Genomic DNA, 24,554 nt, shown 5'->3' with positions numbered 1-24,554 from the left:
CCCCAAATGTTATGAGGACATTTGCAGGGTCGACAGGTCTGAGTTTGCCATTGTCATTTCTGGTGCTCGGCCGATGCTGGATAGTTCGTCCTGCTTCACTTATCATGGAAATTTGTTTTTAAACATTTTTTTTTCCTTTCCCCCCCCTCCCTCTCTCCTACCCCCTCCCTCTCTCCTCCCCCTCCCTCTCTCCTTCCCCCCCTCCCTCTCTCCTTCCCCCCTCCCTCTCTCCTTCACCCCCTCCCTCTCTCCTTCCCCCCCTCTCTCCTTCCCCCCCTCCCTCTCTCCTTCCCCCTCCCTCTCTCCTTCCCCCCCCCTCTCCTTCCCCCCCTCCCTCTCTCCTTCCCCCCCTCCCTCTCTCATTCCCCCCTCTCTCTCTCATTCCCCCCCTCTCTCCTTCCCCTCTCCCTCTCTCCTTCCCCCCTCCCTCTCTCCTTCCCCCCCTCCCTCCCTCTCTCCTTCCCCCCTCCCTCTCTCCTTCCCCCCCTCCCTCTCTCCTTCCCCCCTCCCTCTCTCCTTCCCCCCTCCCTCTCTCCTTCCCCCCCTCCCTCTCTCATTCCCCCCTCTCCTTCCCCCCTCCCTCTCTCCTTCCCCCCTCCCTCTCTCCTTCCCCCCCTCCCTCTCTCCTTCCCCCCTCCCTCTCTCCTCCCCCCTCCCTCTCTCCTTCCCCCCTCCCTCTCTCCTTCCCCCTCCCTCTCTCCTTCCCTCCCTCCCTCTCTCCTTGCCTCCCTCCCTACCTCTCTCCTCCCCCCCCTCTCTGCTTCCCCCCATCCCTCTCTCCTTCCCCCCCTCCCTCCCTCTCTCCTTCCCCCCCTCCCTCCCTCTCTCCTTCCCCCCTCCCTTCTCTCTCCTTCCCCCCCTCTCGTTTTTAAACTTGGTGAACAGTGAAAGTCTTTAATTTTGTAACATTGCGCAATAGAATTCCTCAGATTTCAATTAGGAGGCAGAGGTTTTAATGAGAATGTGGAACTACTTAATTTAATTTCAGTCTAAGCTGCTTGTAACAAAGTTACTTTAGCCAGATACACAAAACTAAATGTATATATAATATTGTTAAATTAGTTTTAACCTACTTGTCATTAGATAAAACTATCCTGTTGCTTCTAAACCTAATATTCATGCAACTCATATTATGATGCGTTGACAGTTTGGAGAACGTCACTTTCTGGTACAGCAACTGACATATATTGAACATCCAGAAACTATAAACATATTTCAACAGGCAGTACTGTTATTTCTAAGTGCCTGAGAACAATAAAACCAAATTATATTGTTCATAGAGGTGACTTTGGGTCAAGTCCTTTGGCCTTTAATAAGCTATATTTCAGTAGGCCAATTTTGCTTCTTTCTTTGATAAACGAAGAAACTAATATGTTCGTACAGAGCATTAACTTCACCAGAAGGGTATTCCCATGATAAATTATTGTCATAAGTACCTTGTACAGTGCAAGCTAAATATATTGCAATTTATATTGAAGTGTTTGCAATAAATGCTTTTAAAAAGTGTAGTTGTAGTTTTTATAATATGTTAAACTATAAATCACTTCTACAAGCATCTGGCAATGCAATTATATCAGTTTGTAAAGTTTTGAGTTTGTTGAATTGAGAGTGAGTGAGAAAGACACAAGTAGGCATTTTGTTTATCAGCACCACATCTGATCAAAGCACGTGGCATGAGATCTTCTTGTATAGAACCGCATGGTTCGGTTGGAGCGGCAATTGGATGCACTTAGGAGCATGCAGGTGGCGGAAAGCGTCATAGATCGCAGTTATGTAAATGTGGTCACACCCAAGGTGCAGGCAGAGAAATGGGTGACCACCAGAAAGGGCAGGCAGTCAGTGCAGGAATCCCCTGTGGTTGTCCCCCTCTCAAACAGATATACCCCTTTGGATACTGTCGGGGGGGGGGATAGCCTATCAGGGGAAAACAGCAGCAGCCAGAGCAGTGGCACCACGGCTGGCTCTGATGTTCAGAAGGGAGGGTCAAAGCGCAGAAGAGTAATAGTAATAGGGGACTCTATAGTCAGGGGCACAGATAGGCGCTTCTGTGGACGTGAAAGAGACTCCAGGATGGTATGTTGCCTCCCTGGTGCCAGGGTCCAGGATGTCTCCGAACGGGTAGAGGGCATCCTGAAGGGGGAGGGCAAACAGGCAGAGGTCGTTGTACATATTGGTACTAACGACATAGGCAGGAAGGGGCATGAGGTCCTGCAGCAGGAGTTCAGGGAGCTAGGCAGAAAGTTAAAAGACAGGACCTCGAGGGTTGTAATCTCGGGATTACTCCCTGTGCCACGTGCCAGTGAGGCTAGAAATAGGAAGATAGAGCAGCTAAACACGTGGCTAAACAGCTGGTGTAGGAGGGAGGGTTTCCATTATCTGGACCACTGGGAGCTCTTCCGGGGCAGGTGTGACCTGTATAAGGACGGGTTGCATCTAAACCGGAGAGGCATAAATATCCTGGCCGCGAAGTTTGCTAGTGTCACACGGGAGGGTTTAAACTAGTATGGCAGGGGGGTGGGCACGGGAGCAATAGGTCAGAAGGTGAGAACATTGAGGGAGAACTAGGGAATAGGGTCAGTGTGGCTCTGAGGCAGAGCAGACAGGGAGAAGTTGCTGAACACAGCGGGTCTGGTGGCCTGAAGTGCGTATGTTTTAATGCAAGAAGTATTACGGGTAAGGCAGATGAACTTAGAGCTTGGATTAGTACTTGGAACTATGATGTTGTTGCCATTACAGAGACCTGGTTGAGGGAAGGGCAGGATTGGCAACTAAACGTTCCAGGATTTAGATGTTTCAGGCGGGATAGAGGGGGATGTAAAAGGGGAGGCGGAGTTGCGCTACTTGTTCGGGAGAATATCACAGCTATACTGCGAGAGGACACCTCAGAGGGCAGTGAGGCTATATGGGTAGAGATCAGGAATAAGAAGGGTGCAGTCACAATGTTGGGGGTATACTACAGGCCTCCCAACAGCCAGCGGGAGATAGAGGAGCAGATAGGTAGACAGATTTTGGAAAAGAGTAAAAACAACAGGGTTGTGGTGATGGGAGACTTCAACTTCCCCAATATTGACTGGGACTCACTTAGTGCCAGGGGCTTAGACGGGGCGGAGTTTGTAAGGAGCATCCAGGAGGGCTTCTTAAAGCAATATGTAAACAGTCCAACTAGGGAAGGGGCGGTACTGGACCTGGTATTGGGGAATGAGCCCGGCCAGGTGGTAGATGTTTCAGTAGGGGAGCATTTCGGTAACAGTGACCACAATTCAGTAAGTTTTAAAGTACTGGTGGACAAGGATAAGAGTGGTCCGAGGATGAATGTGCTAAATTGGGGGAAGGCTAATTATAACAATATTAGGCGGGAACTGAAGAACATAGATTGGGGGCGGATGTTTGAGGGCAAATCAACATCTGACATGTGGGAGGCTTTCAAGTGTCAGTTGAAAGGAATACAGGACCGGCATGTTCCTGTGAGGAAGGAAGATAAATACGGCAATTTTCGGGAACCTTGGATGACGAGTGATATTGTAGGCCTCGTCAAAAAGAAAAAGGAGGCATTTGTCAGGGCTAAAAGGCTGGGAACAGACGAAGCCTGTGTGGCATATAAGGAAAGTAGGAAGGAACTTAAGCAAGGAGTCAGGAGGGCTAGAAGGGGTCACGAAAAGTCATTGGCAAATAGGGTTAAGGAAAATCCCAAGGCTTTTTACACGTACATAAAAAGCAAGAGGGTAGCCAGGGAAAGGGTTGGCCCACTGAAGGATAGGCAAGAGAATCTATGTGTGGAGCCAGAGGAAATGGGCGAGGTACTAAATGAATACTTTGCATCAGTATTCACCAAAGAGAAGGAATTGGTAGATGTTGTGTCTGGAGAAGGGGGTGTAGATAGCCTGGGTCACATTGTGATCCAAAAAGACGAGGTGTTGGGTGTCTTAAAAAATATTAAGGTAGATAAGTCCCCAGGGCCTGATGGGATCTACCCCAGAATACTGAAGGAGGCTGGAGAGGAAATTGCTGAGGCCTTGACAGAAATCTTTGGATCCTCGCTGTCTTCAGGGGATGTCCCGGAGGACTGGAGAATAGCCAATGTTGTTCCTCTGTTTAAGAAGGGTAGCAAGGGTAATCCTGGGAACTACAGGACGGTGAGCCTTACTTCAGTGGTAGGGAAACTACTGGAGAGAATTCTTCGAGACAGGATCTACTCCCATTTGGAAGCAAATGGACGTATTAGTGAGAGGCAGCACGGTTTTGTGAAGGGAAGGTCGTGTCTCACTAACTTGATAGAGTTTTTCGAGGAGGTCACTAAGATGATTGATGCAGGTAGGGCAGTGGATGTTGTCTATATGGACTTCAGTAAGGCCTTTGACAAGGTCCCTCATGGTAGACTAGTACAAAAGGTGAAATCACATGGGATCAGGGGTGAGCTGGCAAGGTGGATACAGAACTGGCTAGGCCATAGAAGGCAGAGAGTAGCAATGGAAGGATGCTTTTCTAATTGGAGGGCTGTGACCAGTGGTGTTCCACAGGGATCAGTGCTGGGACCTTTGCTCTTTGTAGTATATATAAATGATTTGGAGGAAAATGTAACTGGTCTGATTAGTAAGTTTGCAGACGACACAAAGGTTGGTGGAATTGCGGATAGCGATGAGGACTGTCGGAGGATACAGCAGGATTTAGATTGTTTGGAGACTTGGGCGGAGAGATGGCAGATGGAGTTTAATCTGGACAAATGTGAGGTAATGCATTTTGGACGGTCTAATGTAGGTAGGGAATATACGGTGAATGGTAGAACCCTCAAGAGTATTGAAAGTCAAAGAGATCTAGGAGTACAGGTCCACAGGTCATTGGAAGGGGCAACACAGGTGGAGAAGGTAGTCAAGAAGGCATACGGCATGCTTGCCTTCATTGGCCGGGGCATTGAGTATAAGAATTGGCAAGTCATGTTGCAGCTGTATAGAACCTTAGTTAGGCCACACTTGGAGTATAGTGTTCAATTCTGGTCGCCACACTACCAGAAGGATGTGGAGGCTTTAGAGAGGGTGCAGAAGAGATTTACCAGAATGTTGCCTGGTATGGAGGGCATTAGCTATGAGGAGCGGTTGAATAAACTCGGTTTGTTCTCACTGGAACGAAGGAGGTTGAGGGGAGACCTGATAGAGGTATACAAAATTATGAGGGGCATAGACAGAGTGGATAGTCAGAGGCATTTCCCCAGGGTAGAGGGGTCAATTACTAGGGGGCATAGGTTTAAGGTGAGAGGGGCAAGGTTTAGAGTAGATGTACGAGGCAAGTTTTTTACGCAGAGGGTAGTGGGTGCCTGGAACTCGCTACCGGAGGAGCTGGTGGAAGCAGGGACGATAGTGACATTTAAGGGGCATCTTGACAAATACATGAATAGGATGGGAATAGAGGGATACGGACCCAGGAAGTGTAGAAGATTGTAGTTTAGTCGGGCAGCATGGTCGGCACGGGCTTGGAGGGCCGAAGGGCCTGTTCCTGTGCTGTACATTTCTTTGTTCTTTGTATTGCCCAGCTGTTCACTGGATAAACTTGCTGAGTCATGATAACCGTGTGCTCCTATTTCAGTTAGCCTGTACATGCCCTACTTTAGGGAGAGTTTAGGGGGAGGAGAGGCGGGGGAAACATTGCTGTTCCAGTTTTGATTGCTATCCCCTAACCTATGCTAGAAAATAGACAGGATGTTCAGGACCGAAAAGAGCCATTGTTTCAATCTTTCTAGTTCCAGTGCATATGCATGAACTGTTTGTGAGGATCATATCAACAACTTGCAATTAAATAGCGTCTTTATCGTAGTAGAACATTCCAGGGTACTTTTCAAGAGCATAATCAGAGAAACAAATTGAAATGGAATTAATGAAGGAGAGATGACCAAAAGCTTCATCAAAGACATAGGTTTCAAAGAACATCTTAATGATTGCAAATGATGAGGTAAAGAAAATAAAGATTCAGAGGCCGGAATTGGAGGAAGACAGAGACCTACTTGGTTTGCAGGGCGAGAGGAGGTTGTAGACATAGTGAGGAGTGAGGCCATCGAGGGATTTGAGCACAAGATTGAGAGTTAAAATTTGAGGTATGGCAGAACTTGAGCCAATGCAGTTCAGCGAGCACTGGATGATAGGTGAACAGTATTTGGTGAGTGATTTATTGTTGAATTTTTTAATGTTTAGTAACATACTTTAAACAAACCAAAAACATTTCTATACACATCTGCCACCCCATATTTTGCATGTTCTGTTTGAAAATCTAAATAGCAATAATGTTACATATTGGGAGTAATTTCATAAGTGCATATTCCTACCATAGAGCTTCCCTCTCCAGCAGCATTTGTCAATTTGGGTGCGATCCGGAAATATATGAGAAAGCATCCAAAATCTGGATAAGCACTTCCAGATGCAGCTCCGTGCAGGGAAAATAAACTTGTAAAACTCCCCTTAATATGAATCTTTGAACAGACATCAAACACTGCTTCAAGGAAGTGCTTTAGGAAATTTACTGTTTACTAGGTAAATATTGCAGCTATATAGAGGTAATATAAGATATGTCCCAGCAATAATTTGCCTCAGCCATGAGAACTACTGTTGTATCTTTGTACAAATAAGTTTTCTTGTAACCCCCTCTGTTCGTTTTGCTTTGCTTTAGATCAGGATAGTTGTGACAGTTATAAAATAATTTTAAAAACTAGTGTCAGAAGAAAACTTTTTGTTACAGCTGCAGTAACAGAACAGAACACTGTGGCGATATTATTCAGGAAGTCTAAATTGTTGCAATCTAAATAATGCAGATTGTGTTTATGTGAAAGTAAACATTCTATAAATCTTGTATACCATAAAGCAAAAACTTCATTTATAATGTCGAAACTGGAATCATCTTGCAGTACACAGTGATGCTGCAGTGCCATCATGAGGGTGTGATTTAGCGTAACAGCCAGCGAATTAAGATCAAAAGGCCCCTTTTTCTCTAAGACAACTCCATCAATGGAAGAGTGGTGGAGCAAGGCCTAATTCTGTCCATGATGTGGCGATGCCGGCGTTGGACTGGGGTGAGCACAGTAGGAAGTCTTACAACACCAGGTTAAAGTCCAACAGGTTTGTTTCGATATCACTAGCTTTCGGAGCGCTGCTCCTTCCTCAGGTGAATGAAGAGATATGTTCCAGAAACATATATATAGACAAATTCAAAGATGCCAGACAATGCTTGGAATACGAGCATGAGCAGGTGATTAAATCTTTACAGATCCAGAGATGGGGTAACCCCAGGTTAAAGAGGTGTGAATTGTACCAAGCCAGGACAGTTGGTAGGATTTCGCAGGCCAGATGGTGGGGGATGAATGTAATGCGACATGAATCCCAGGTCCCGGTTGAGGCCGCACTCATGTGTGCGGAACTTGGCTATAAGTTTCTGCTCGGCGATTCTGCCTTGTCGCGTGTCCTGAAGGCCGCTTTGGAGAACGCTTACCCGGAGATCAGAGGCTGAATGCCCTTGACTGCTGAAGTGTTCCCCGACTGGAAGGGAATATTCTTGCCTGGTGATTGTCGCGCGATGTCCGTTCATTCGTTGTCGCAGCGTCTGCATGGTCTCGCCAATGTACCACGCTTCGGGACATCCTTTCCTGCATTCTATGAGGTAGACAACGTTGGCCGAGTCGCACGAGTATGTACCGCGTACCTGGTGGGGGGTGTTCTCACATGTAATGGTGGTATCCATGTCGATGCTCTGGCACGTCTTGCAGAGATTGCCATGGCAGGGTTGTGTGGTGTCGTGGTCACTGTTCTGAAGGCTGGGTAGTTTGCTGCAAACAATGGTTTGTTTGAGGTTGCGCGGTTGTTTGAAGGCAAGTAGTGGGGGTGTGGGGATGACCTTGGCAAGATGTTCATCTTCATCGAAGACGCTCCGGGAAAGTACTGCACGACGAAGGGTATTCTGTCGGTTGTGTCCAGCTGGTAATTCTGTCCAGACAGGCAAACCAAGATACCATTAATTGCAGGGAAGGATCATCCACATATCCAGCATAGGCGTGAACAGTAAATAAACTTCAGTACTCACTGCCACGCCAGAGAGGAGGCATTGGAAGGGCTGAACAACAACCTATTTTTAAAATGTGCCCCTAGCAGAGCCAGTAGACTTCTTAAAGTAAGCAATCAATCACCTCTGGGGTCAATTACGTTCCTCTATTAAATATCTGGGGCCTTTGTAAGGTCCTCAGCATGACTCATGCCAGCTGTCTACTGGGGAACATTCTCCTGAGGCCTTATAAAGCCAGTAGTTCTGGAGTAACCTGGAAACTCTCCCAGACATGCTTACTTGATGCTGGAGGCAGGAGCAGGTGGAAGATCTGCTCACCCCATTCCCATCAGAAAATGGTTGTTGGCTACAAAAAGGGTAGTTTCACCGTGATTTGCAGCTGTAAAAAGTTGATCCACTTTTCAATTGTCCTCACCTTTGTTTATGTGGATGATCCAAATTTTAGGGACAACAGGGGTAAGACTTTATGTAATCATGTAAAATCATTGATAGCTAATCAGATATCAATGGAAATACAAATGGTGAATTATGTAAATCGGGCTGATTCATTATAACCCATTTTCCACCAGTACCTCACTACCTTTCTATGTCTACAGTAAGAAGTCTTTCAACACCAGGTTAAAGTCCAACAGGTTTGTTTCGATGTCACTAGCTTTCGGAGCGCTGCTCCTTCCTCAGGTGAATGAAGAGGTATGCTCACCCCAGTCCAACGCCAGCATCTCCACATCATTTCTATGTCTAGTGATTGTTCATATTATAAACAACATATAAGACTAAAAGTACTATTTTAAATATAATAGGTGCGGTCAGCTAGCTGCACTGTTCCCAAAAGGCGGCGCGGTTGGGTAGATACCAGCAGATCCCTCTTCTGGGATCTACCCAGTTTGCCACGCCTCATGAGAGTGCATTAGATCTTGTGAGATGCCACAATCTGAATCATGGCCATTGTGGGTGGGATCATTATCTTACAAATCTGTATATTAAAGTGAGACTAATATGCTCTCCTCTGATCTACCCGAAGCATTGGGATCTAACCCCTTTGCCTCAGAGACCTTGGGCAAGTGCCATTCAGTGCTCGTCTCCATAAACGGGGACCAGGCGGAACGGCACTCATGGGGGTCCCCCAAGGGTTTGGAGGGCCCCAGGTGCTTGCCCTCAGGTCAGGGTGGCACCCTGACACTGGTGCCACCCCTGCCAGTTGGCACTGCCAGACTAGCAATGCCACCTGTGTGCCAGCCAGTCACTGCCAAGGTGCCCAGGTGGTACTGCCAGCTGGCAGGGGCGCTGCCAGGCTGTCATTTTTCCTGCGCTGCCAATCAGACCTGGGGATTCCCAGTTTGGGGGGGGGGGGCAAGGACTCCCTTATCAGTGAGTTGGGGCTGGGGAATGGCTCAGAGTTCGCATTGGGGGTTGAGAGATTAGAATGCCATTTACAAATTGTGCCCTAACCTCTCCCTGCACTGAGGAGTTCTGCTGAGCGGAGCCCCTAAGTACAAAAAACTGGACTAAATGCGGCCTTGGCCGCGCGTTCCACACGGAGATCTCCAACCTATCTGAATGGCCGTTAGATAACGTGGTGGTGCTCGACACACTGCGCTAATATCGCTCGCTACGGGACTCTATTCCCATTTGGATAGATCGTGCCCTTTCAGTTTTTTACTGATCTTGCACTGTGCTAAAATGTGCACCTTAACACGTACATTACAAGCTATCCAATAATGTAACAGAATCAATAATTCAGACTCTCAGGTGTGAATTGCAGCAATGAACTATTTATGTAGCTGAAATAGCATTTGGCAGTGGCTTAGACATTATGACAACTGGATAGTGTGTTGCAGACAAAGGAAAGCTTATTGACAAATTGCTGCAAGTCCGACAGAAATGACTCGGAGAGAGAAGAGATGCAGTTTCTGGGACTGATCTTTCCCACCTCCTCCACCAGCAGCAATAGGAGCTTCAGACATTGAAGGAGGTGGTTAATAATGCAGATATTGAGTCTAGGTCACACACGAGCTGGCAAAATAATACAAGAAAAATGACAGACATGGAGACATCTGATAAGGTAAGCCAACACTACTGTGACGCAGCGTATGTTCCTACTGTATTATTAGAAATATAAGCAAGACATCTCTGCCAACATTTTGATCATTCTACGTAGAAGAAGCAATGTAGCATGAGAAAGTTGCTTAGGTGCAGTACTGGCTCAATAGAGTGTGCAAAGAATACTTTGTATGCTTGACTAACTTGATAGAGTTTTTACTAACTTGATAAGAGTTTTTCGAAGAGGTCACAAAGATGATTGATGCAGGTAGGGCAGTGGATGTTGTCTATATGGACTTCAGTAAGCCCTTTGACAAGGTCCCTCATGGCAGACTGGTACAAAAGGTAAAGAGGTGAGCTGGCAAGATGGATATAGAACTGGCTAGTTCATAGAAGGCAGAGAGTAGCAATGGAAGCGTGCCTTTCTGGTTGGAGGGCTGTGACTAGTGGTGTTCCGCAGGGATCAGTGCTGGGACCTTTGCTGTTCATAGTATATATAAATGATTTGGAGGAAAATGTAACTGGTCTGATTAGTAAGTTTGCGGGCGACACAAAGGTTGGTGGAATTGCGGATAGCGATGAGGACTGTCGAGGATACAGCAGGATTTAGATCGTTTGGAAACTTGGGCGGCGAGATGGCAGATGGAGTTTAATTTGGACAAATGTGAGGTGATGCATTTTGGAAGGTCTAATACAGATAGGGAATATGCAGTGAATGGTAGAACCCTCAAGAGTATTGACAGTCAGAGAGACCTTGGTGTACAGGCCCACAGGTCACTGAAAGGGGCAACACAGGTGGAGAAGGTAGTCAAGAAGGCATACGGCATGCTTGCCTTCATTGGCCGGGGCATTGAGTATAAAAATTGGCAAGTCATGTTGCAGCTGTATAGAACCTTAGTTAGGCCATGCTTGGAGTATAGTGTTCAATTCTGGTCGCCACACTACCAGAAGGATGTGGAGGCTTTAGAGAGGGTGCGGAAGAGATTTACCAGGATATTGCCTGGTATGGAGGGCATTAGCTATGAGGAGAGGTTGAATAAACTTGGTTTGTTCTCACTGGAACGAAGAAGGTTGAGGGGTGACCCGATAGAGGTCTACAAAATTATGAGGGGCATAGACAGAGTGGATAGTCAGAGACTTTTTCCCAGGGTAGAGGGGTCAATTACTAGGGGGCATAGGTTTAAGGTGCGAGGGGCAAGGTTTAGAGGAGATGTGCGAGGCAAGTTTTTTTTACACAGAGGGTAGTGGGTGCCTGGAACTCGCTGCCAGAGGAGGTGGTGGAAGCAGAGACGATAGTGACGTTTATGGGGCATCTTGACAAATACATGAATAGGATGGGAATAGAGGGATACAGACCCCGGAAATGTAGATTTTAGTTTAGATGGGCAGCATGGTCGGTGCAGGCTTGGAGGGCCGAAGGGCCTGTTCTTGTGCTGTATTTTTCTTTGTTCTTTAGGAAATTGAGACATAATAATGATCCGCAAATAGGAGGTAGAAGTCACGTACATTTACAATTAAGATGGACCTTAGAACAACCTGTGTGGTAGTGTTACGATTTTGGGTTTTTACTTGAGACATTTATCTCAGGTTTAGTGTCCTGGAACTACTCCCATATGCAAACCCTCATTTGCTATGATCCTGGGAGTGCCTTTATAGGTCCAGTATCTAGGTAATTTTAGTAATGATCCCAAAGGTTGAAAGCAAAACTTTTGTTGATGTATATTGGGTGAAATTCCCCATTTGGGAAACTGAATTATTGTCACCGGGACTGAATTGTGAGCAGTTCATGTTCTTATTGGGCGCACTATTTCTGGAGCAATTCAGCACATGCTAATGGGCCAGCACTCTGCTGGCGTTAATTCTGAGCAATTCCCAGCCTAGCGGGCGTTCTAACCACTGGGACTGCAGTAAGTGCCAAAGAGCCTGGCTGTTGGGGTTGTTTCTAAGTGCTCCATTTACCACACACTCACTGCAGCCACCAGGATAGCTCAGAGAAGACCCCCCCCCCACCCCCCACCCGAGACCAGGAGTTGGAGGTGGACCTCCACGCTTTAGGGCAAGCATGGTAGCACAGTGATTAGCACAGTTGCTTCACAGCTCCAGGGTCCCAGGTTCGATTCCTGGCTTGGGTCACTGTGTGTGTGGAGTCTGCACGTTCTCCCCGTGTCTGCGTGGGTTTCCTCCGGGTGCTCCGGTTTCCTCCCACAGTCTAAAGATGTGTAGGTTAGGTGGATTGGCCATGATAAATCACCCTTCATGTCCAAATGTGAGGTAGGGTTACTGCGTTCCGGGGATAGGGTGGAGGCGTGGGCTTAAGTAGGATGCTCTTTCCAAGAGCTGGTGCAGACTTGATGGGCCGAATGGCCTCCTTCTGCACTGTATGTTCTATGATCTATGACCCACAGCTCCATGTCAGTGAGGAGCGGAGGGACACCGTCATCTCCAGAGTGTGCCGCAGACTCAAGTCTGTCCCCCTGAACAGTGCCTGGGAAGTGGTGGCAGAGGCAGTCAGTGCTGCCAGTGACACCAGGAGGAGACAGCTGGTGATCCGGAGGGGTGGGGGTCACTGGTGAATCCTCTACCCTGAGAGGAACAGAGAACCAGGGAGGGTTAAACAGGCCATGGTGCAGGTGTCCTCTGCTGATCCCCTGCTTCCTCTGCAATGTGACAGTGCTTCTGAGGAATGCCAACACTTGGTGGGCTCCTGATTGAGCTTGGCCCGTGATGATACAGCTGGGGTTTGAGGGGCCAAGAGGGGCGGCCTGGGTGGGTTCCCAGATGACCAGAGGCCTTCTAGCATTTAAAGGATAAAAGCAAATTACTGCGGATACTGGAACTGAAACAAAAACAGAAAATACTGGACAATCTCAGCAGGTCTGACAGCATCTGTGGAGAGAGAAGGGAGCTAACGTTTTGAGTCTGGGTGACTCTTTGTCAAAGCTGGAGAGAAATGGAAATAGGGTGAGATTTATATTGTTGTGGGGCGGGAGGGGGGGTGCAGTGGGGCTGGATTGAGGGTCAGTGATAGGTGGAGATTGACAAAGATGTCATGGGCAGAAAGGAAAAGGGAATGTAAATGAGGGTGATTAAGGCTAAGAAGGATGCTGATAGTGGCACAGAGATTAGAATGTGTGAATGGCAGAACAAAGGTGAGCAGTGTGTCAAAGGGCAACTAGGAACAGGGAACAGATGACCCATGTAGGGTGGGGGAGGGGGACAATGGTTAGGGAAAAACAGATAAATGGAAGAAATGAAACTAAATTGATAGAAATAAAAATGGGGTAAAGGTGAAGGGGAGAGTTCACAGTCTGAAGTTATTGAACTCAATGTTAGTCCAGAAGGCTGTAACATGTCTGGTCAAAAGATCACGGTGCTGTTCCTCCAGTTTGCGCTGGGATTCACTAGGACACTGCAGCAGACTAGGGATGGACATGTGGACATGACAGCAGGACAGTGAGTTGAAATGGCAAGTGACAGGAAGGTCTGGGTCCTGCTTGCAGATGGACCAAAAATATTCTGTAAAGCGGTCACCCAGTCTGCGTTTAGTCTCTCCAATGTAGAGTAGACCACATTGGGAGTAGAAAATGCAATAGACCAGAATGAAAGAGGTGCACGTGAAGCGCTGCCTCACTTGAAAATGTTGTTTAGGCCCTGGGATGGTGAGCAGGGAGGAAGTAAAGGGGCAGGTCTTACACCTTCTGCAATTGCATGGGAAGGTGCTGTGGGAAGAGGAACATAGGAATTAGGAGCAGTAGTAGGCAATTCAGCAGCCCTTTGAGCCTGCTCTGCCATTCAATCAGATCATGGCTGATCTCTTCCTGGCCTCAAATCCACCACCCCACTTGTGGTCCATATCCCTTTAACTGTTTTTTAAATCAAAAATATATCTATCTCTGTCTTGAAACTATTTAATGACTCAGATTCCACCACACTATGGGGCACTGAGTTCCACAAATTCAGCACCCTCTGCGAGAAGTAGTTCCTCATCATCTCAAGTTCTAAATCTACCGCCTCTCAACCTATATTGTGACCTCTTGTTCTAGTTTTCTCCACAAGAGGGAACATTTGGTCTACGTTTACTTTACCAATCTCATTAGTATTTTCCACACCTCGATCAGATTCCCTCTCACCCGTCTAAGCTCCAGCGAGTGTAAACCCAAACTGTTTAATCTCTCCTCGTAGGTCAACCCTTTCATCCCCGGAATCAATCTGCTGAACCTCCTCTGAATTGCCTCAAATGCCACCACATCCTTCCCCAAATAAGAAGACCAAAACTGGACACAATACTCCAGGTGTGGTCTCACCAACACCCTATACAATTGCAACATTTCTCTACTTTTATACTCCAGTTCTTTTGCAATACACGCTAACATTCCATTTGCCTTATTTATTAAATGCTGTACCTGCATACCGCCTTTCTGCGATTCATGAACAAAAGCACCCAGATCCCTCTACCACAGTGTTCTTCAAAAGTTTTTTCCGGGGACCCATTTTTACCAACCGGCCAACCTTCGGAACCCAACCCGGCCAACCTGCGCGACCCACGCCGGCCGACCTTCGCGACCCACGCCGGCCGACCGGCGCGACCCACCATTTTCTCTTACCTTGTTTGCTGCTGACAAAAATGGAGTAAATGGTTTTGGATCCCTTTGGCCCTCGTACACGCTCCTCCAATGGAACCTGTTGGATGAAGGTGAAGCCTTCCTGTGTCGGAAAGTATGGAGTCTCCAGCTGTCCAAAGTTCTGAATTTTTTTCCTGTAAAATGTTATCAAATAAACCCCCCCCGCCCCCCGAACTTGTAAAAATAAATAAATAAAATGTGTAAAATAAATGAGAAAAATGAATAAAACCCCCCCAAACTTGAAAAAAAAATGAATAAAATAAATGAAAAAAATAAAAATTAAATGAATAAAATAAATGAATAAATGAATAAAAACCATAACAGAACTTGTAAAACAAAAAGTTGCAACCGTTTCAAAAAATAGCGGCCGCCGCATGCGTGCCCGATTATCGCACCAATCATCGTGCGCGCATGCGCAATGCGGCCAAATTTTAAAAATATGTTCGCGGAATGCGCATGCGTGGCAATCATCGTGCGCGCATGCGCAATGTTTTTTTTTAACATGTTCGCGGCTGCTTGCAGCCGGCGTTATGAAAAGCCGACTGCTACGCGGGGATTATCGTGATCGGGAACGCCGCAGACAACGGCTCCGCGACCCTCTTGACACCCGCCCGCGGGTCGCGCCCCCGACTTTGAAGAACACTGCTATACCAGACACATCTTGAATCTGTTTTCCATTTAGATAATAATTTGCCTTTCTATCTTTTTGGCCAAAATGGATAACCTCGCATTATCAACATTAAACTCCATTTGCCAAATTTTAACCCAATCCCCTAGCCTATCTATATCCAGCTGTAAAATCTTTATCTCCTCTTCACTTCTTGCTTTCCCATCTTTTTTAGTATCATCCGCAAATTATGCTATATTACACTCTGGTGAGGTGTCGGGGATGCTGGAGGAGTGGGCCGGGATATCCCAGAGGGATTGTCCCTGCGAAATGCTGACAGTTGGGAGTGAGGGAAAAATGTACCCCTGACCTGGATGTGCCCCACACCCTGTACCCCAGACACCCACATGTAACCTTACCGGGACCTGGCGTTGTTCCCCTCACTGGTGCACAGACCCACCCTCTAGTTGCTGGAATGTCCCCGGTACTGGGGCCCAGCCGCAGGGTGTTCGGATGTTGGCCACTGCGTCCGTGGTGTTGCTTCCTACAGTGCTCAAGCATAGTGTCCAGGCATTACGGACTGATTGGGATGCTAGGCAATAATCCCAACATGCTACATAGCACATTTAACTACTGGAATCCACATGTGAAGTGCTCACTTAAAGTGATGCCTGAACACTCTCGGAGGCAACACCACAGACGCAGCAGCCAACACCCGAACAGCCAGTGGATGGGTCCCAGACCCGGGGATATGTCCGCGACCAAAGGATGGATGAATGCAATGGGAGAACCAGCGACTGGCCCAGATGACGTTGTGAGCGGGTGTCAGGGGTACAGAGTCTGGGGTCCGGTGAGCAGGGGCCCTCGCTGCAGCCAGGTGTGTTTGAACAAGGCGTTCCCAGTGTGGGGTGCAGATCAATGGGGGAATTGTGGGTCCCAAGATAGAAGACATCACTGTTTGTCAGTCTAACACCCTCTCCCAATTCCTTACGGATATTGAACAGCATTTTGGATCCTGCGGAACCTGCCCTAGTGGTGCTGCTGACACCCGCTCACAACGTCATCTGGGCCAGTCGCTGGTCCTCTCCCATTGCGCTCATCCATCCTTTGGTCGCGGACATATCCCCAGGCCCTTTTCCCCCGATTGCCCACCCTGCCCCTCTGATCGCAGGCCCAGTGGCCCCGGGCTCATTGCCTGTGAGCGAAGATGGCTACTCACCTCCTTGGACGCAATTCTCCGTAAAGACCTCTAAGTATGATAGTGAGCGGGAACTGCCGCGAGCTTCCCGGCACTCTGCAAGGCTATTCAACATTAATTGGTCCAATTATTGAGGCCCTACGGGTTTATCGCCGCGAATGAAGGCTCGCTAGCCGATTCGCTGGGTCCACGCTCGCCAGCCCCCCCACTAACAAGGTCGAGCATCACTTAAACTGCACTTTCACAGCCAACCCCATCCCGCTCATAGCCATGGACCGAGATGACCAGCCTCAAGATTTGGAGACGCAGGCCTGGGGAGGCTCATAGATGCAGTGGAGGCTAAGCTGGATGTCCTGTTCCCCGGAGAGTGAGCCACAGGCGGCCAGTGCCGCTTGGCATGAAGTGGCAGCGGTCGTCAGCTCGGGAAGCGTGACCAGGAGGACTGGCCTTCAGTGACGTAAGAAGATCAACGACCTACATCGGGCAGCACACGTCAACCCCTCCCCTCCGGAGATGTTTCTGTCCCCACGTGAGCTTCAATACCCTACGCAACTGAAAGTATCCCAAATTCACCTCATTCATGCGCACACTCGCCTTCGGCCCCCTATATGACAATTCGCCACATGCCACAAACGTAGGCCCGATCCCAAACCTTTCCAACACTGCAAACAAATAACTCCACTCTACACGGTCAAATGCCTTCTCTGCGTCCAAGCCATCATCACCTCCGGCTCTCTCTCTTCTGCTGAAGAGACATTTAACAAAAGCCACACATTCAAAACAACTGCATACCCTTTACAACCCCCCTCTGATCTTTCCCAATCACCTGCAGGAGGACCCTTCTAAACTAAGAGTCAACACCTTGGCAAGAATCTTAACATTTGGCAGAGATTTTGGCCTATATGACCTGCACTCCACAGCAACCTTATCCTTTTTAAAATAACAACAAAATGGATGCCTGCCCCATTGCCTCCGGGAATGGCCCCTTACCCACAGCATCTTCAAATATCTCCACCAACAGCGGTGCAAGCCTATTCAAAGACTTTATATAAAACTCCACCAGGAACCCAACTGGCCCTGGAACCTTGCCCACTTGCATCTTCCCTATCACCACGCAAACCTCTTCACTCACCACTGGCTCTTTCAGCCCTGCCCTCTCCTTCTCTCCTACTTTTGGACACTCCAACCCCTCCAAAATATTCCTCATATCTGGCTCATTCTCTGGAAGCTCCGGTATATACAATGTTTTTTTAAAAATTCCCTAAACTTCTTGTTCAGGCGCCATCAACTCCCCCGCCCCATCCCGGACCCAAGCAATCTGTCGGGTAGCTGCCTGACGGCAGAACTATCCCACCAACAAGCGACCAGCCTTCTCCCCATAGTCATTTACCACCCCCTTTGCCCGCCTCAACTGCTGAACTGCTTTTCACATAGATAGAAGATCAAACTGTGCCTGCAATTCCTTTCTCCTTACCAGACGTTCCAGAGTGGAACCCGCCACACACTTCTCATCCACCTCCAGGATTTCCTCTGCCAGCCGCTACCGCTCCTTTCTTGTCTCCCGGTCCACCTGAGCCTTAAAGGAGATGACCGTGTCCATTTCCACTACCTTCAATACCTCCCTGACCACTAACGGCCAGACCTCCCGACTCCTATAGAACCCCACAATGTCATAAATCACCTTTCCCATCTTCAAACAAAAATTCAGGTCTGCAAGCAGGCCCACACCCAACCTCCACGCTGGCTTCTGTGCCGGTTCCTTTGCCAGGTCCACGTACACCCAATGTGGAGCATGGTCTGAAATAACAATCGTCGAATATTTTGCCTTCCTCACCCCCTACGCAATGACTTCCCCATAATAAAAGAAGTCTTGAGAACACATTATGCACTGGCAAATAGAAGGAATACTCTCTACCCCGTGAGCGTAAAAACTGCCATGGATCTGTTCCCTCCCAGCTCCTTCATAAATGCAGCCAACACCTTCGCTCCCCCTCCCCCGAGTGGGTCAGCGAGCATTGCTTAGGCCTATCCACCCTCGGTTTCAATACTGTAGTTAAGTCCCTGCCCAGAATTAACTGATGGGTATCCAAATTCGGTGTGGCAGCCACCATCCTCTTCATGACCCCTGCGTCATCCCAATTCAGGTCATGCATGCTAACCAACACCACCAGCCTCCCCTCCAAAGCACCCATTATTATAATGTACCTGCCCCCCTGGTCCGCCATCACCATCTCTATCTAAAACCTCACTCTCTTACTCATCAGTATCGCTACCCCCTGAGCTCTGCTATCAAAGCCGGAGTGGAATACCTGACTCACCCAGACCTTCCGAAGCTTCACCTGATCCTTCACTCTCAAGTGGATCTCCTGCAATAGCACTACATTGGCTCTCAAGCTCTTCAAACGCAAAAAGATTCTTTCTCGGTTCACTGATCCACCCAACCCCTGCACGTTCCACGTAACCATTCAGACTGGGGATCTCTCACCTCCCCTCCCCCTCATTTCTGTCATGATCGCTACTCCCAGCTCTGCCAGCAAGCAGGACCCAACTCTACCCCTAGCCACCAGCTGCCTCTCCCCCTCCGCCTGTCAGAAACCTCTCAGCCACTTCCTCTCAAAAAACACTTCTCTCTGCACATAAAGACCTAGATGAAAGGGGAAAAGGACAAGGATTAGAGCTAGCTAAATAGCAATGGGTGACAGATTTTATAATAGACGTTAAAGTTGTCAAGCAGGCTGAATGTGTGATATTGGCAATGGATGACAGATTTTATAATACACCTTAAAGTTGTCAAGCAGGCTAAATGTGTGATATTTGAGGCACTTGAAAGGACAGAAGTTAAAGCCAGTCTGCCTCGAAAACTCCCCGATCTTATTTCTGTCTCTCTCGTATGCTGCATTTTTCTGTGTCGAAACTTATTGGAACTGTCAAAGCTGTGAAAGGGTTTAACTCTGCTGGGCATTAAATAAAAAAAATGCGTGAAGTTTAAGAAAAATCAGTGCCTGCTTTTTTACGCTGTTGACAGAAGCGTGAAGGCTGAGAGTTACCATTACAGGATTTGTGCTGCATGACTGATTTTACAACCTAACATTATCACAGTGCGGTACTTGTTAAATGAGCAGTTTATTTGGCAGCTCCAAGTAGTTACAGAGTTTTTACAAGTGGTTAGTTAAAAAAGTTTAACTTTTTTTGTGACGTCTATTTTAGAGGTTTGCCCTTGATGGATGCTAGACAACTTAGCATGGAGAGGGTAAAGGCAAATGTTAGTGGGCATAGGTTGACATGAGTAGGCATAGGGGCTATAAATGATGATGTGGATGAGTGGGGACATGGGTAGGCATAGGGGTCATGGTGGGCCAAGGATGTATAAAATGTCATAAGATGGCATAGGAGGTATGAGGAGCCTTGGAGGTGGGTGGGAACATAGGTGGCATACATTGGTATGGATGGGACATAGGGAGTGTGTGGGGTTGAGGGATGAAGGCTGGAGAGATGTTATTGTTTTAATCATTTATTAAATAAATTAAATAAAGTGCCAGAGCACAGAGGCAGGGTTTCCATCCAGCCCACTTCCTCAACTGGCACGCTCTGCCCTCGTTCCAGCAGTGGCAGGCCTGACTTTTCATTTAACCCACAGCCTGGAATGAAAATTGAACCTTCTAGTCCTCTATTTCATGGGTCAGGATGCGGAGCTGGGGAATGACATGTCTCTGCGTTCCCAACACGAGTGAAAATCCGGGCCTATATCTAAATTTGGGCGGCACGGTATCACAGTGGTTAGCACTGTTGCTTCACAGCGCCAGGGTCCCAGGTTCGATTCCCGGCTTAGGTCACTGTCTGTGTGGAGTCTGCATGTTCTCCCAGTGTCTGCGTGGATTTTTCCGGGTGCTCCGGTTTCCTCCCACAAGTCCCAAAAGACAAACATTTAATGTTTGTTAGGTGAATTGGACATTCTGAATTCTCCCTCTGTGTACCCAAACAGGTGTCGGAATGTGGCAACTAGAGTCATTTCACAGTAACTTCATTGCAGTGTTAATGTAAGTCTACTTGTGACAACAAAGATTATTATTATCATTGTTATTATTAAATGACAGTCCAGGACCTTCATGCTGTTCACTACATTTGAATCATAGAATCCCTACAGTGCAGAAGGAGGCCAATCGAGTCTGTACCGGCCCTTGGAATGAGCACCCTACTTAACCCCACGACTCCACCCTATCTCTGTCACCCAGTAACCCTACCTAACCTTTTGGACACGAAGGGGCAACTTAACATGGCCAATCCACCTAAACTGCATATCTTTGAACTGCGGGAGGAAACCGGAGCACCCGGAGGAAACCCACGCAGACACAGGTAGAACGTGCAGACTCCGCACAGTCACACGAGCCCGGAATTGAACTCGGGTCCCTAGAGCGGTGAGGCAGCAGTGTTAACGACTGTGCCACCGTGCCACCCTGATTTATCAACTGAGAGAGGAAGGTATGTGGTAAACAGGAGGAGGGTTCCTTGCCTACGTTTGACCAGATTCAATGAGACTTCATGGGGCCCGGAGCCAATGTGAAGGACGCCCACGGCTACTTTATGAACTGTGTACCACTGTGCCATGACCTCTGGTTGATCTGTCCTGTTGGTGGGAGAGGAATACAAACTTACAGTGGTGTCTTGGACATTTTACGGAATGATTCCATGAGCATGACTATGTCAGAATGTTGCTTGCCCAGTCTATGTGACAGCACTCCCAATTTTGGCACAAGCTCCCAGGAGGCCAGGGAAGAGATTGCTGGACCATTGGCTTTGATTTTTATGTCATCATTGGCTACAGGAATAGTGCCAGAGGACTGGAGGATAGCAAATGTGGTCCCTTTGTTCAAAAAGGGGAGCAGAGACAACCCCGGCAACTATAGACCGGTGAGCCTCACGTCTGTAGTGGGTAAAGTCTTGGAGGGGATTATAAGAGACAAGATTTATAATCATCTAGATAGGAATAATATGATCAGGGATAGTCAGCATGGCTTTGTGAAGGGTAGGTCATGCCTCACAAACCTTATCGAGTTCTTTGAGAAGGTGACTGAACAGGTAGACGAGGGTAGAGCAGTTGATGTGGTGTATATGGATTTCAGCAAAGCGTTTGATAAGGTTCCCCACGGTAGGCTATTGCAGAAAATATGGAGGCTGGGGATTGAGGGTGATTTAGAGATGTGGATCAGAAATTGGCTAGCTGAAAGAAGACAGAGGGTGGTGGTTGATGGGAAATGTTCAGAATGGAGTTCAGTCACAAGTGTGGGGCCGTTGCTGTTTGTCATTTTTATCAATGACCTAGAGGAAGGCGCAGAAGGGTGGGTGAGTAAATTTGCAGACGATACTAAAGTCGGTGGTGTTGTCGATAGTGTGGAAGGAAGTAGCAGGTTACAGAGGGATATAGATAAGCTGCAGTGCTGGGCTGAGAGGTGGCAAATGGAGTTTAATGTAGAGAAGTGTGAGGTGATTCACTTTGGAAGGAATAACAGGAATATTTGGCTAATGGAAAAGTTCTTGAAAGTGTGGATGAGCAGAGGGATCTAGGTGTCCATGTACATAGATCCCTGAAAGTTGCCACCCAGGTTGATAGGGTGGTGAAGAAGGCCTATGGAGTGTTGGCCTTTATTGGTAGAGGGATTGAGTTCCGGAGTCAGGAGGTCATGTTGCAGCTGTACAGAACTCTGGTACGGCCGCATTTGGAGTATTGCGTACAGTTCTGGTCACCGCATTATAGGAAGGACGTGGAGGCTTTGGAACGGGTGCAGAGGAGATTTACCAGGATGTTGCCTGGTATGGAGGGAAAATCTTATGAGGAAAGGCTGATGGACTTGAGGTTGTTTTCGTTAGAGAGAAGAAGGTTAAGAGGAGACTTAATAGAGGCATACAAAATGATCAGAGGGTTAGATAGGGTGGACAGTGAGAGCCTTCTCCCGCGGATGGAAATGGCTAGCATGAGGGGACATAGCCTTAAACTGAGGGGTAATAGATATAGGACAGAGGTCAGAGGTAGGTTCTTTACGCAAAGAGTAGTGAGGCCGTGGAATGCCCTACCTGCTACAGTAGTGAACTCGCCAACATTGAGGGCATTTAAAAGTTTATTGGATAAACATATGGATGATAATGGTATAGTGTAGGTTAGATGGCTTTTGTTTCGGTGCAACATCGTGGGCCGAAGGGCCTGTACTGCGCTGTATTGTTCTATGTTCTATGTTCTATGTTAGGAAGGAGGACTTGGTAGGGTCAATAGGGCTGGATGTGCCATCGTAGTTTCCAGTGCCGAGGTCGATGCTGGGTGGTCCGTTTTGTTTCCATTCCTGGTTTTTAACTTTGTAACAGTTTTGATACAAATGAGTGGCTCTCGGGGGCCATTTCAGAGGACATTTAAGAGTCAACCACATTGCTGTGGGTCTGGAGTCACTCGTAGGTCAGACCAGGCAGGGATGAGAGATCATGCATCTGGCGCAATAATTAGGGAATAATTACAAGCCACTAAGTTATATGAAAGTATAATCAAAACAAACTCTCTTCTCCAGGAAAAGCACATACCAACAGGCTCAATGTTCTCCAAGCATTAGGGAGCCTTGATAGTTATGCGTTTTGTCGACACCCAAAGCTGACTTTGGTAAATTGACAACTATTACTGGACATAATTTATCTTATAGTGAGACAACATGCAAATACACTGTAGTTTTAGTTGCATCAATATTTTAATGTAATTTAAGATTCAACTGTTTTTCTTTTATCTTTCTGAATTGTAAGAAGCTTTGTTTGAACTCTAGAAGAATCATAATGGGTTACAAATTTCCTACAGGCACATGTTGAACTTTCCAAACAAAACAAAGATGAACAAAAAGGACGGAATGCTTTGCTAGGAGATATCCACAAGGGGGTACGGTTGAAAAAGGTGGTACAGGCCAATGACAGAAGTGCCCCTATCATTAACAGTAAGTGCTTCACTCTGGCACGACATTACTTCTGGGTTGTTGTGCACAACTCAGCTTTAATATACTTAAAACTTCAATCTGTTGAAAGGTCTTAAGATATATGTGATGATGAATCCAATGCAAAGATGGTAATGTTTTAAATGTCTTAATTATTTTAGCTCGTAAATTCAAAGTGTTACAGCTTTCTAGCTTGTGGATAAAATTAATGAGTAACTTAAACTTGTATGTCAGATGTAATTTTGTGGTGGCGCCTTTCCTATCAAGAGTATGTACCAAAAATTGCAGGACACACTACATGCATTTTTGGACAATTTAACTAAACAGAGGGTTGCATAGAGGCACATTGGTTAGCACTGCTGCCTCACGGCGCCGAGGACCCAGGTTTGATCCCGGCTCCGGGTTGCTGTCTGTGTGGAGTTTGCACATTCTCCCCGTGTCTGCGTGAGTCTCAGCCCCACAACCTAAAGATGTGCAGGGTAGGTGGATTGGCCACGCTAAACTGCCCCTTAATCGGAATTTATTTTTTACTGAACAGAAAATTTGGAAAAATTTAAGGTATGCCACTAAGTTTTAAGAAAAATTATTTGGAAGTTTTTTCGATTTGGAATGTATTTCTGTAAATTATCATTATGTTTGCCACTATCAGAAAAGATGTTCTTCCAGGTGTGGATCCTATCGAAGTTTCTAACTATAAACTAAACAATTTATTTTTATTTGCCTGCAGAATCCAAGGGTGGAAATGGCACTGGAGCTGTGGGTGGAGGAGCAACACCAGCTGCCATGGGTGGCTTGTTTCAGGGAGGATTTCCTACCCTCAGACCTACAGGACAGAGAGATGCTTCAGGTAGTCCTGTCGGATAACTTTGAACATATTTGGGCTAATTTTAATGACATTGTATTCCTGGTCAGGAGAGTCACCTGCCTAGAGTATTTTAAGATAATTTGAGGATTTGCTCAAATTTCCTTTTTGCATTCCTGGCAGGTAAGTTTCTGTGTTTGGAGACAACTACTCCACATAATGGATAACTAGGGCAAGTGACTAATTTTAAGATTCAAATGTTGGCCTGCAAGATTTTAGATTTTGATACCTG

The 24,554-nt window shown here is 47.2% G+C and overlaps 1 protein-coding gene across 2 annotated transcripts in view; it reads left to right on the top strand.

Moving 5' to 3' along the window:
* The window catches only part of LOC140425259 (uncharacterized), a 160,678-nt gene that overhangs the window by 89,811 nt on the left and 46,313 nt on the right, over positions 1 to 24,554 (top strand). For both annotated transcript variants that reach the window (XM_072509381.1, XM_072509382.1), the window contains 2 exons: positions 23,331 to 23,463; positions 24,188 to 24,307. In XM_072509381.1, coding sequence (XP_072365482.1) covers positions 23,331 to 23,463; positions 24,188 to 24,307 — 253 coding nt within the window. The remainder of the gene's footprint in view (positions 1 to 23,330; positions 23,464 to 24,187; positions 24,308 to 24,554) is intronic.

Source organism: Scyliorhinus torazame, chromosome 6 (genome assembly GCF_047496885.1).
Source record: "Scyliorhinus torazame isolate Kashiwa2021f chromosome 6, sScyTor2.1, whole genome shotgun sequence".
Taxonomy (NCBI): domain Eukaryota; kingdom Metazoa; phylum Chordata; class Chondrichthyes; order Carcharhiniformes; family Scyliorhinidae; genus Scyliorhinus; species Scyliorhinus torazame.
The sequence above is the reverse complement of the archived record's forward strand: the minus strand, read 5'-3'. Positions and strand labels throughout refer to the sequence as shown.